At 45.7% G+C, this 13,957-nt stretch overlaps 1 protein-coding gene across 2 annotated transcripts in view; it reads right to left on the bottom strand.

The window, feature by feature from the left end:
* INTS14 (integrator complex subunit 14) overlaps positions 1-13,957 on the bottom strand; it is a 29,853-nt gene that overhangs the window by 3,571 nt on the left and 12,325 nt on the right. For both annotated transcript variants that reach the window (XM_084783892.1, XM_084783893.1), the window contains exons 8-12: positions 13,027-13,119; positions 11,817-11,961; positions 10,475-10,608; positions 2,682-2,800; positions 495-560 (exon numbers count right to left, since the gene is read on the bottom strand). In XM_084783892.1, the coding sequence (XP_084640018.1) occupies positions 495-560; positions 2,682-2,800; positions 10,475-10,608; positions 11,817-11,961; positions 13,027-13,119 (557 nt within the window). The remainder of the gene's footprint in view (positions 1-494; positions 561-2,681; positions 2,801-10,474; positions 10,609-11,816; positions 11,962-13,026; positions 13,120-13,957) is intronic.

Raw genomic sequence — 13,957 nt, 5'->3', positions numbered from 1 at the left:
CCAAGACAGTGAGACCTTGTCTTAAAAAACAAAAAACAAAAAACCCCAATGTCCCCACTCCACTCCACTCTTTGCCACTTTAGTCCACCAGTCTGGTTCTGGATTAGCTAGGCAGATTACAAAGCACATCCATTTCCTTACACTAACTATTGGCTGGTCATTCCTGGAGGCAGCTTCTGGTGTGTTCTGTGTGAAATTCCCTAGAAGCCACATGCAGTGCTTGCCTGGGTAGCCCTAATGCCCACAGAGCAGTGGTGAGGAGGTCAGGGATTCACGGTCCCTTTAAGCTGCTTGCCTGTGCCCCTTACAGCAGCCTTCTACTGCACAGCCCGGGTCACTTCAGCACTTCAGCTAGACTGTGAGGGAGGAACAGATTACCCAGCTGTCATCACTGTAATCACTGTACACATGCACACCTGTGTGCACACCCGAGCCACTGCTGAGGGCGCAGCCCCTAGGCACACCTTTCCCTACTGTAGTTCTTACAGTCTCACCTTGTAGAATGTCTGTGTTTTTTCAGGGAGCTTCCTTGCATTTCTTAAGATCTTCTGTACATCTGTCTGTGAAGCATAAAAAATTCAACATTAGAATTCTGTGGCTTTGGAGAAAAAAAAATGAGTGTTTGAAGACATGGAAATGAGAAGAGACAGTATTAACATCAAGATTGCTTCTGAGATGCTATTAGTATCTGTCCTCCTTTAAAAAGCTTGATAGTATTAAAGTAACTGTCTTGTAGAAATAGGCCCAGGATACCCATGGATCTATGGCTAGACCCTGTTGGGGAAATAACTGCTGTTGAGATAACTGAATGAATGCAGAAGAATGAAGTTGACACTTAGCTCACAGGACATTAAAAAATCAACTTAAGGGGGCTGGAGAGATGGCTCAGTGGTTCTTCCAGAGGTCCTGAGTTCAAGTCCCAGCAACCACATGGCGGCTCACAACCATCTATAATGAGATTTAGTGTCCTTTTCTGTTGTGCATGTGTACATGCAGGCAGAGCTCTGTACACATAATAAATAAATAAATAAATCTTTTTAAAAGATTTAAAAGATATCAACTTAAAATAGGGCTGGAGAGACGGTTCAGTGGTTAAGTGTAGAGGGATTTCTGGTCTGGAACTAGAGAATGCCAACGATCATCTAACAACATAAACAATCGTCAACCTGTACATTTTTAAATGGTTGAAATGGTAAACTTAATGTATACCATATATATAATGTTTGCAGGCAGCCTGAATGCCTCTTCTCGGTGCACAGAGGTTAGAGTAACTTTTACACGTAAAAACAGTACCCAAAAGAAAAGGGGCTTTTGGAGAGATGGCTCAATGGTTAAGGGCAAATCCCAGCACCCACATGGCAACTCACAACTGTCTGTAACTCCAAGATCAGACACTCTCACATGCCAGTAAAACACCAATGCACATAAAGGTAAATAAATTTTAAAAAAGAGAAAAGAAAAGGGGGTTTCCCAAGTGACTGTTACAAACAGAAATAAGTGCCCATGTCAGTGGAAGGAGAGTGCCCAGGGCTGTCCTGCCTGAAGGCAGCATTCCTTGGTAACAGTTGTAACTCCCATGGATGTGTTTTGTGAGTGTTAATGTACTGTGGCTGAGCCTCCTGGAGGGTACAACCATGAAGGAAACGAGGGGCCTTGGCCTTTATCTGCTCTCTATTTTGCTCCTCTGTGTATTCCTGCCATGATAATATCATAGACCCAAAGCTCTGGAACTCCAAGACCCATGAGCCCAAACCTTCTCTGTTTATAAGTGAACAGACATACAAAACCACTACACACACACAGAGACACACCACACAGACACACACACATACCACAGATAGACACACACAATGGCTTGGTTTTACTGTAGGGATAGAGGAAATAACCAGATAATTTAGGCCTTTTCATATACTGTTATGGTCAACTTTGCCCTGAGGAGCCTTGCCCACACTTGGGTCTGTCTGACATTTTGTAACTCACTCAAGCTCTTGGGCCCCTCTTTCCCTCTATGCACCCCTCTTTCCTTATAATTCACAAGCCTATACCAACATTATTAAATGCTAATTCTGCTTCCTTCATTAAAAACAGTAAAACTGATTTTGAGGCCAGCCTGGTCTACAGAGCGAGTTCCAGGACAGCCAAGTAAAAAATCCAGTGTTGGTAAACTAGGTGTGATGACGGTAATCCCAGCACTTGGGAGGTAGGTGCAAGAGGATTAGAGGTTCAGGGCCAACCTAGACTAGATAGTGAGTTTGGGGCCAGCCTGGGCTGCATGAGACTGTTTCAGAAATACAAAATAACTAAAAATAAGGCCCAATGCTGGGAAAATACACCTCTCCAGAAATGTTTCTGTTATTAGATAAGAAAAACTATACAACCATTTGCTTCTTTTTTTTGACCTTGGTATCACGAAGTCCAGAACCAAAGTTCTCAAATACAAGTACCATTTTGCCTTTGGTTCCAGGCACAACTGTTTCCATCTTTTCCTCAGGTTTTGTTATTGCTGTAGATTTTGTAAACAGTGACTGTGTTGTGTGTACATCTCACTGTGGGCCATCTCACATCCTTTTGGGCAGTCAGGGCAGACATTAGAAGTGAGTTACACAGTTATCAGAGGAGAGAACAGCCCACGCAGCCCACAGCAGCCCGCAGCAGAGAGCAGCGTGAGCACTGTGGTGTACCTGCAGGCCACTGGGCTTGATCCAGACAGTCACATTCTGGGCATAACTTCGTTTGTTTTTGGGCTGCAGGGGGAATGGGCTTTTGTTGTCGTCCTCCCCATAAGGGTTTTCTTTAGCATCTTAAAGAAAAAGACAATTTTGAAAATGACACCTGGCAAACACAATTACATTCCCAATTAGGCAATTAGCTTTTAAATCACTCCATCATTAATAAAGAAATTAACATTAACTTCAGTCATGGTGGAGACCGTGTTCTCAATAGATAAGTCACTGACATGGGAGATCAAACAATCAGCAGGGACCCAGCTAAGCGGAAGCCCAATGTCCTTCAAGAAACCAGCTTCTCGTTAACTTTATGCATAAAGCCCAAAGAAGGCAGAGCAAACATATGCACCAGGGAAACTTACTTTAAAGCTACACCATACGCACAACTCGTCACTCAAACTTTCTGTGGTGGGAGAAACATCTACATCTGTGCTAATATCACAGCCACCAGCTACTGAACACTTTTCTATGTTCCTTAATTTTTAATAAGTTTAAATAGTCTCATGTGGCTGGTGACTATGAAGTCACATAACCTAGTTGAGGCAGGAAAAAAGCAAGAGTTGCAGTACAAGACCTTGTTACAACATAGACATGCACACCAGGAAATCTTATATAGGCAAACTCCTTAGTTAAAGCTGCTGTAGTTTCATAGTCTGCAGATCAATGGGGTTTGAATACTTGGTCCTGCTTCCCAAGGCAATGGAAGCGCCACAGAGCTACAAAGCACACTTAGAACCTAGGAGCCTCCTTTGCCTTTTTGTTACCATGGTCTGGGCTGAAGAGAGCAGGCGATCTTTCTTTCCTCCCAGTTCTGAAAGCTTTAAGTCTTTTGCCCAATTACTCATGTTGAAAACTGGAATAAGACCAATTTGTTTAAGTGAGTCTCCCCCGCTTTTTTTGAGACAGGGTTTCTCTGTGTAGCCATGGCTGTCTTGGACTCATTTTGTAGACCAGGCTGGCCCCAAACTCACAGAGATCCAGCTGCCTCTGCCTCCCGAGTGCTAGGATTAATGGTGTGCACCACCATGCCCAGATGCTTTTTTTTTTTTTTTGAGACAAGGTTTCTCTGTAGTCCTAGCTGTCCTGGAACTTAATCTGTAGACCAGGCTGTCCTCAAACTCAGAGATTCACCTGCTTCTACACATCCCCACCTCTACCCCAAAACTGAGATTAAAGGCATATGCCACCACACCTAGCTGAGCCCAACATTTTTTATTTCTGATTTTGGTCATTTATCAAAACATCTTACAGGCGTGGAGACTCAGCCCTCAGGAGACTGAGGCAGGACTGCTGTGAGCTAGCTGAAGGCTAGGCTGGCTGAGTGGACTCAACCTCAAAACCAGCAAGCAAGCAACCCAACCCCTTAATACTGGGCCAAAGCACCTCCATCGACAAGCATCTCCTCCAGCAGAGGCATTGCTCCAGCTTTTCAGATGTATTTCCATTTCCTTTACTCCTTGTCAAAATAAAAACCCCTTGAAGTCAGGCAGAGGCCCCTAGCTCTGTTCCACACGCTTCCTTGAAGTCAGGAAGAGCCCCTAGCTCTGTTCCACACACTTCCTTGAAGTCAGGAGGAGCCCTTAGCCCTGTTCCACACACTTCCTTGAAGTCAGGAGGAGCCCCTAGCCCTGTTCCACACACTTCCTTGAAGTCAGGAGGAGCCCCTAGCCCTGTTCCACACACTTCCTTGAAGTCAGGAGGAGCCCCTAGCTCTGTTCCACACACTTCCTTGAAGTCAGGCAGAGGCCCCTAGCCCTGTTCCACACACTTCCTTGAAGTCAGGAGGAGCCCCTAGCCCTGTTCCACACACTTCCTTGAAGTCAGGAGGAGCCCCTAGCTCTGTTCCACACACTTCCTTGAAGTCAGGAGGAGCCCCTAGCTCTGTTCCACACACTTCCTTGAAGTCAGGAGGAGCCCCTAGCTCTGTTCCACACACTTCCTTGAAGTCAGGAGGAGCCCCTAGCTCTGTTCCACACACTTCCTTGAAGTCAGGAGGAGCCCCTAGCTCTGTTCCACACACTTCCTTGAAGTCAGGAGGAGCCCCTAGCTCTGTTCCACACACTTCCTTGAAGTCAGGAGGAGCCCCTAGCTCTGTTCCACACACTTCCTTGAAGTCAGGAGGAGCCCCTAGCCCTGTTCCACACACTTCCTTGAAGTCAGGAGGAGCCCCTAGCCCTGTTCCACACACTTCCTTGAAGTCAGGCAGAGGCCCCTAGCCCTGTTCCACACACTTCCTTGAAGTCAGGAGGAGCCCCTAGCCCTGTTCCACACACTTCCTTGCCCTGACCCCCATTGCCCACCTTGCACACAATGCTCTCCTGCCTACACTCAGTCATTTACTCACCAGTTACACAAGAGCCTTGTACACAACACACAGGGACTCTGCCTAGAGAACATATTTCTTTTACATCAGACTTATTAAAAACAACAAAAAGATGTATGTTCAAGGCCAGCCTGACTTAAAAAGTTCCAGGACAGCCAAGGCTATACAGGAAAACCCTATCTCACCCCCTACAAAAACACCCCAAAACCAAACAATCAAAAACAAAAACAAAAAAGAATCACTAAATTCCAACTAGGTGTCAGGCAGTTCAAATATACAACTTCTCTCCATAGAGCTACCCTGAAATAAATAGTGACAGCTCTATTAAAAACAAGTAAAATAAGGCAGGTGTGCTGCACGCGCCTTTAATCCCAGCATTGTGGAGGCAGAGGTTGGCAGATCTCTGTGAGTTTGAGGCCAACCTGGTCTACAAAGTGAGTCCAGGACAGCCAGGGTTACTACACAGAGAAACCTTGTCTTGAAAAACCAAAACCCCAAAATAAATAACAAGAAAAAACAAAAACAAAAACAAAACAAAAAAACAAAAAGCAAAACAACCAAGTGCAATAAGGCTCAGAATGGAGGGCATCCTCAAGCTTCCGCAGTGATTCAATACCCTGGTTGGTTGGTTTGTTTTGGTTTTTCGAGACAGGGTTTCTCTGTGTATCCTTGGCTGTCCTAGACTCACTCTGTAGACCAGGCTGGCCTTGAACTCACAGGAATCTACTTGCCTCTGCCTCCCGAGTGCTGGGATTAAAGGCGTGCGCCACCACTGCCTGGCAGTGCCCTGGTTTTGATGCTAGCATTTTCCCATCATTCAACACTGCTGTTCCCTACCTACTCCATGTACCTGTGAATATTACAGGTCCGGATGCTAATCTACTCACCCATGACTGTCATCTAAGGTCTTCTGACACTGGTTTCTTTGCATCCTGTTCTTCTATAGCATTCAGGGTTAGTACCACATATGCCAACACCTACCTATAAACCCTGGACTTTGTTTGGAGCTTATATACGATACCTTCATTAGCAGAGATTGCATTAACAGGAAATATTGTACTTAAAAGAAAGAACAAGAAAATCTTAGAAGAGACATAATAATAGAAATAAAAACAACAGAACCAGAGAGGTGCATGGTAAAGTTGAAGATACAACAGAGGAAACAATGGGAAAGTGAAAGACATACACACACTGTGCCCCGAAGGAAGGAGACCAGAGAGAAGAAACACTCACAGGTGCAGACACACAGAACAGAAGGAACGGAGAGGGGGAACCACTGAACTCATGGGCTCAGGCAAATGAACGCAGAACCCAACAGCTATGCTCCTCATTCTGAACACTCGGAATACCAGAGATACCAAGACAGCGGCAGACCAAACTGCCAATCAAGTGTAAGGAAGGAAGTGAGATGTTTCAAAACACTCATGTCGCTGGCACCCCTTGCTCAGCCAGTCATGAACCAGGAGATCCTAGAGAACAAGAGCTAAACAGTTGTCCTTCACAAGCCCCGTGTCCCAGCAACACACCTTCGCACTCCATCTAAGTGCTGGCGGTGCTTAGGAATGCAGGTAAAAATACCAAGAGAAACCAGTGACTGTCTCTGGGGCAGAACAGGAAGGACTGGTGTAAGCAATGCATTTGTATGTTCCGCTCTGATAAACAAAACGGCATTCGTAATTACATGCCTACTGTGTACCATGTACTTTACACACAGTTCTTGTTGAGATCTGAGTGGGAAATGTCCTCTGGGGAACCTTTTGGACAGCGGAGCCCAATGGGGGCGGGACCTGGGGACTATCGGCCAGTTCCACCAGCTTCAACTCTGTACTTCCTAATCCGTGCAGGTCGAACAAGAGTTTAAGTTCCCAATGCCATGAACCCATAAACTTCCCTACATGGCTTCTGGCTGGTGCTCTATCACAGTGACCACTACACTGCCTTCTTAACTGTCATGTGGGGTCATGACAATCCCATTTTGATATTAAAACAAACGGTAAATTTCAGTGTCTAGCTGATGCTAAAATTCTTTTCTGGAGGAACTATAAACGTCTCCTATTGTCCTGAAGGTACAAATAACACACCAAGGTACAATTCCACCTAGTTCACTGATGCTACTTACAGAGACTAGGGGAGGGGTATGTACAGCTGCCCCTGAAGCCAGACCAGGGCAACAGCATGTATGATGGCTGCCCCACAGCGACACAGGCGGAGCCCCTCCTTTAGCATGTATTCTAGTCCCTCCCTGGGGACCAGGTGCAATCAGGGCAGAACTGCATACAAGTGGTGTGGGGGAGTAAACAGATTCTGAGAGTCCCATGGCCTGTCTACACCCCCTGTATGAGGAGGGAAGGTTGACAGTCATCAGGCCCAGCTGGGATACTCTGTTGCAGGTGGATACAGCTGAACCTATGAAGATAGTGGCAGTTTGGCTGGGAGGACAGTCCTGTACAACACTCCACAGCGCCTGACAACCTGAACTTCAATAAATGACAGATTACTAGCCCCACTGAAGAGGAGAAAAACACTGAAGGAAAAACACCACCAACACAAAACCAGGCAATACAAAACAGTAGTTTGGTGCTTATTGTTTAAATACAAATCTCAACAGATGGGGCCCAGAAAATAGAACTTTTAAACATGTTGATTTTATATATTAAAAACTCAAATTTGGGAGCCACCCCTTATGTAATCCCCTACTCTCACCTTTGTGGCCCTGAGTGATCGGCTATAACTAAGAGCTCTCCATTTCTGTCACTTTCCTCACTTGGCTCCTGCAGGGATTACCTCTGGGCACAGCCACCTGTGTTTCACAGGCTCACATAGCATGAACAGAACATGTTTCCCCAAGTCTATTGCCCACTCACGCCGTGGGTGTGTGACTGAGAATGGCCCTAGAGGCTCAGGTGTTTGAAGGCTTGGCCCCAGTTGGTGGGACTGTTGAGGAAGGATTGGAGTGTGGCCTTGTTGGAAGAGAAGTGGGAGTGGGTTCTGATGTGCCAGAAAGCCCACAGCATTCCCAGGTAGCTCCCAACCCTCTGCTTGGGGTCAGATGTTAAGGTCTCAGGTACAGCTTACACACTGTGCCTGGATGCCTGCTGGCATGCTTTCTGCCATGATATTCATGGACTCACCGTCTGAAACTGTAAACCCTAATAAATAACATCCTTCGTAGAAACAGAAAAGTAAGTGTTCACTGTGTACCTAGGCCTGAAGCTGGGGTTATTTCCAGGTGCAAACACTGCTAAGCGTCTTTCCCCAAGCCTCTTGCGTCTGCTTCTCATCTTATCTGCAGTCTATGGCGACCTTTAACTGCAGGATACCCCAGTCATTTCAAATCTGCATTTGACAGCAGAATTCAATTTTCTTTTTTTTTTTTCTCTTGCTCTTTCACCTCTTTCCCCACCTTCCTCACTCCCTTCCCTAGCAGAGTCTCAAAGTCTCTTTGTAGCTCAGGATAATCTTAAACTTCTGATCCTGCCTCCACTCTCAGAACCCTAAGATTACAGGTGTGCACCACCACACCCAGATATATGAGGTGCTGAGGACTGAGCTCAGGGCTTCATGCATTGCCAGGCAAGCACTCTACCAACTGAACTGTACCACTAGCCCCAGAGTGCAAATTGATTCTTATCTCTTACTCGGATTAGGACACCAGCACACAATCTCATAACTGCTGTCACAGTACACAGAAGGGGCTAATCACATTCTTTACTCCTCAGCTGACGCCTCCCTGTCTCTGCAGAACATTTCAGGGGCCTCTTCTGCTCTAACTACTGCTCTAACCTACCATCTGCTCCTGCTGTGCTACAGCTTTTCTCCCAGCAGGCCGTTGCTGGCTTTAGCAGCCCTCTCTTCCTCTATCAGCTCAGCAAACTTTTCTTCAAAACTCAGCTGGTGTGCTTCTGCCCTGTGAAGAGCTTTCTGAGCCACAGACAGCTGAGCTGATCACCTTGTCCTCCTGGCTGAGCTGACCTCTTGCATTCTGTTGAGTCTACTTCCCACCAGACTTTAAAACCTCCAGCTACTGAGCTGAGCATGGTAGTGCACTCCTTTAATCCCAGCACTTGGGAGGCAGAGGCAGGAGGATCTCTGTGAGTTTGAGGCCAGCCTGGTCTACAAAGCGAGTCCAGGACAGCCAGGGCTACACAGAGAAACCCTGTCTTGAAAAACCAAAACAACAACAACAACAACAACAACAACAACAACAACAACAACAACCCTCCAGCTACCTCTTTTATTCATATGCAGATGTCTCTGGAATGAAAATGGAATCAGCTGGGTCAGGGGTAACCGGAAGTACAGAGATGGAGGCTGAGGACAAAGGCTCCAAACTAAAGGAACTGCACAGTGGGGAGAGGAGCAGGGACAGGCAGTAGGAGACAACGGCCTCTGTAAGCACAGCCTGCAACTGTGAGGTGAGACTCAAGGTGCAGTCTGGGAGCCTGAACCCACTAGAGCTGAAGAAACAACAAAGAGAGAACACAAACAACAGGAGAAAGCAAGGGACATTCTGGAAACTGAGGCAAAAGAGGAAAAGACAAGGTGACAAGAAATAGAAAAGCTGTCAGAGAAAAGCCAGACAAAAACCAGCAGCAACAAGCCGGGCATGGTAGCGCATGCCTTTAATCCCAGCACTCCGGAGGCAGAGAAAGGTGGATCGCTGTGAGTTCGAGGCCAGCCTGGTCTACAAAGTGAGTCCAGGACAGCCAGGGCTACACAGAGAGACTCTGTCTTGAAAAAACAAAAACAGAAACAGCAGCAACATCACTGAAGTAGAGGGAAGAGTTTCTAAAAGGAAAACGGCAGCATGCACAAAGGAAACACGGCTTTTCCATTCTGAGCAGCTAAGGGCACCATACGTACTTTAGTGAGTATAAATGTTTACTTTCCTTGAACCAAGAAAGTTGAGTTCAAGCCTTAAAAAGTCTGAGATCCTTGGGGCTGGAGAGATGGCTCAGAGGTTAAGAGCACTGGCTGCTCTTCCAGAGGTCCTGAGTTCAATCCCCAGCAACCACATGGTGGCTCATGACCATCTATAATGAGATCTGGTGCCCTCTCCTGTTGTGCAGGTGCACATGCAGGCAGAACATTGTGTACATAATAAGTAACTAAATCTTTTTTTTGTTTGTTTGTTTTTCGAGACAGGGTTTTCCTCTGTAACAGCCCTGGCTGTCCTCAACTCACTTTGTAGACCAGGCTGGCCTTGAACTCACAGCGATCCGCCTGCCTCTGCCTCCTGAGTGCTGGGATTAAAGGTGTGCACCACCATGCCCGACCTAATAAATCTTAAAAAAAAAAAAAGTCTGAGGACCTCCATGTATGCACCCAGCATCAGAGAGCTCAGGAATGCTCCAGAAACACTCAAAGACATTCACAACAGCAGAGAAAACAACATCAAACTAGTAAGAGCTGGTCTGGGCTGTACCTGAAATGGGACCCAACTGTGCCATTTTCCCTAGCCACGGGAGAGGTTCTGGGCCAGGCTCAAAGAGAGACATCATGAGGTTTGATTTCTTCTTGCTGTCAGCTTGGGAGTAGAGCATTCCATGCCATTCAGAACTAGAGGGCGAGAAGGTGAAAGACATCAGTTAGAGAAGTCTAGGTTCTGCTTTTCTGCATACACAGACTTAAGCTTTCAGGTCAGGTATATTACTCTCCTCTGCCCCTAGCCTCCGAAAGGGTCCTGTTAGTTCCCATAGTCAGAGTCAACAGTAGCTTGGGTGCCAAGACACAGAGAAGGTAACTATTAAAGGCACTTTGTTTGGAAGGTCACAACCACCTGCCTCTGCCTCCCGAGTGCTGGGATTACAGGCATGTGCCACCTCGCCCAGCTCTGTGATCAGTCTTAGCCCCGTGATCCCACATATCTGTCAAGGCCAGGTCAAGGCCAGGCCACCTTGTCTTTTCCAACAGCAGGTGTTACAGAAAGGGAAGCAGACAGCTCTGCAAGTGTCATGACTACAAAGCAAGTTCTTGTTTTACAGGGAAGGGATTCAATGGAGCGGCTGCAAGAGCTCTGGATTAAGGGCACAGGTTAAGAACTCTGGCTCTTGGGCGTGGTGGTGCAGGCCTTTAATCCCAGCACCTGAGAGGCAGAGGCTGTGGGTTTGAGCCCACCTGGTCTACAAAGTGAGTCCAGGACAGTCAAGGCTACACAGAGAGACCCTGCCTCAATGAACCCCCCCCCCCCAAAACAACAACAACTCTGGCTCTTCAGTTTGCTATCCCTGTGACCTTAGGCGATTTCCTGTGTCTCTAAGCTTCAGTCTCCTCACCTGTTCCGTGTCCTGAGGACATGAGCTGACATCCAGCAATAGCGTGGGCGTCAAGATATGGAGCAGGCAACTATTAAAGACACTTGTCCACCTTGCAGAGGACCAGCACCCATGCAAGATTTAATGAGAGGAAACCCTGCTGAGTGTGGCTGCTATAGCTGCGATCCCAGCACTTAAAAGTCTGAGGCACATGGATCATGGGTGTGAGAGTAGCCTGACTCACACAGCAAAATCCTCTCTCAAAACATCAAGTAAATATGTGACTAAAAAATTAAAAGCGGACAACAGAGAAAGCATATACCATAAAAATCAATGTAATTTAAAAAGTTGCCTTACAATTACTTTGCAGGATGATTAAGGAGTAGAAAGTAATAAAGGTGACAGGAAAGCCAAAGGTGACCAGGATCTTTCCATTTCTTTCATTAAAGTCTACGGAGAATTTCACCTTGCAGTTCCTTTTGGGTCAACCAAATATAAATGAAGTCTTCCTACCCTAGTTGAACAACTGCCACCATTCCTTCCACTTTCAGGCTACCGTGGAGCAGTACACAGAAGTTGGGTATTTTGCCAGCAATCTGATTGGCTGAGTTCTCATCTTCATTGTCATCAGTGATGCCGGTACCCACCTCATCACCTTCTGTAAAACAGGTTAGCGTGAGATTATCTACAAAACTCTAAACTCTTGACTGTTTCTTTCCTTGAAGGGAAAATACATAGAACTATAAGTGAATATTATAACAAGTTACAAAAACACATGGTTTTCCAATAAATGTCCATATGAGGACTTTTCAAATAATGTATTAATCCCATGTATATGAGACATACAGAAGAGGCAACCCACAGAGAGAAGGGACACTAGGATCCATGGTTAATAGGGTTTCTTTTGGTGGGTGATGAGAAAGTTCTGAAACGGATGGTGATGATGACAATATAAACTCTGATAAGTATACTCTGCAATGACACAATCTGGGCCTTATGTGGTGGTGCACACCTTTAATCCTAGCACTGGGGAGGCAGAGGCCGGCAATTTTCTGTAAATTCAAGGAGGCCAGTTTGACCTACAAAGTAAGTTCCAGGATAGCAGGGTTGTTATACAGAGAAAAGAAACCCTGTCTTGGGGTTGAGGGGCAGGGAGAAGGATGTCACTTAATTATAATTATAATTTTTATCTTTAAAAAATGCATGTGTACATGTCCATGTGTGTAGATGCATGTGCATATGTGCACACATGGAGGCCAGAGGGCAATCTCAAGTGTTATTTTCAGAAATGCATCTACTTTGAGCAGGTTTGTAATTGGCTTGGAGCTCACCAATCAAGCTACAAAGGCTGGCCAATGAGCCTCAGAGCTCCTCTTGGCTCTGCCTCCTTAGCCTTGGGATTATAAACTTTTACCACCTTATCTAACTTTCTCTTTAAAATATTTATTTTGTTTATTTACTGAGACCTACCTACACCAGGGTAGCTGACCTACAAGTTTAGTCCCACTCAGCTTTACACAGGTGCTGGTAGCTGAACGTAGGACCCTGGGCTTGCAAGGCAAGTATTTATTTGAGGCAACATTCAATTTCTAAGACTCAATTCAGTTAACAGTTCTTTTCCTTTAAATTCTGTCCAGTGGGCCAGCTTATTATATAACACTGAAGAATGATGTTAGAAAACATAATGCTCCATGTAACCCTAAGGCATAAGAAGAGAACTCACCTTTGTTAAGTGCTATGGGCAAGACCAAATGCCTCGACAAAACTGGGGGGCTAGAAATATCAGCTATGTCAATAAAGCCCACTATTTCCAAATCTGTAAGGGAGGAATCAACACAGAATTATTCATAATAGGGAAAATACATTAGTGTCTATGTATTAGATTCTACAAACACTGTTTTAAGGTAAAAATTTCAAGTATAATACTGGGAAAACTATTAAATTTTTCTGAGATTCATGGATAATTTTAATTTTAAGTAACTCAAACTATAATGATGACTTTATTTAATGAATTCAAGTTCAGTTTGTTTTTGTTTTTGTTTTGTTATTTTGGTTTTTAGACAGGGTTTCTCTGTGTAGCCGTGGCTGTCTTGGATTCTCTTTGTAGACAAGGCTGGCCTTGAACTCATGAATTCAGGTTTTATAACAAAACTAGGTAACCTTTCCTTTCCTTTTTTTGTTTTGTTTTCCGAGACAGGGTTTCTCTGTGTATCCTTGGCTTGGCTGTCCTGGACTGGCTTTGTAGAACGGCCGGCCTTAAACTCACAGCGATCCACTTGCCTCTGCCTCCCGAGTGCTGGGATTAAAGGCGTGCAGCACTACACCTGGCTTGGTAACCTTTCTTTTTATGAAGCAAGGACCTTAGCCAAGGCAAAAGCTTACAGGCCAAATTTTTCTGTATGGTCAAGGACAGTAAGGTCACAGGGAGAGTTAAGATCAAGCATTTACAACAACCCTATTCTGCCTTTGGGAAGTAAAGCCACCGCTTTAACAACATTCCTTTGGGTGGCGAGATGGCCTGGTGGTTAAGAGTGCTTGAGCATGAGGACTCCAGTTAGAATCTCCAGCACTTCCACAACAGACCAGGGTGTAACGGGATGTCCCAATCCTGTAACTCCCCGACTGAGAGATGTTGACGGGATCCTTGGGAGACT

The sequence above is a fragment of the Acomys minous genome (assembly GCF_964271855.1).
Source record: "Acomys minous genome assembly, chromosome: 5".
In the NCBI taxonomy this organism is placed as follows: domain Eukaryota; kingdom Metazoa; phylum Chordata; class Mammalia; order Rodentia; family Muridae; genus Acomys; species Acomys minous.
The sequence above is the reverse complement of the archived record's forward strand: the minus strand, read 5'-3'. Positions and strand labels throughout refer to the sequence as shown.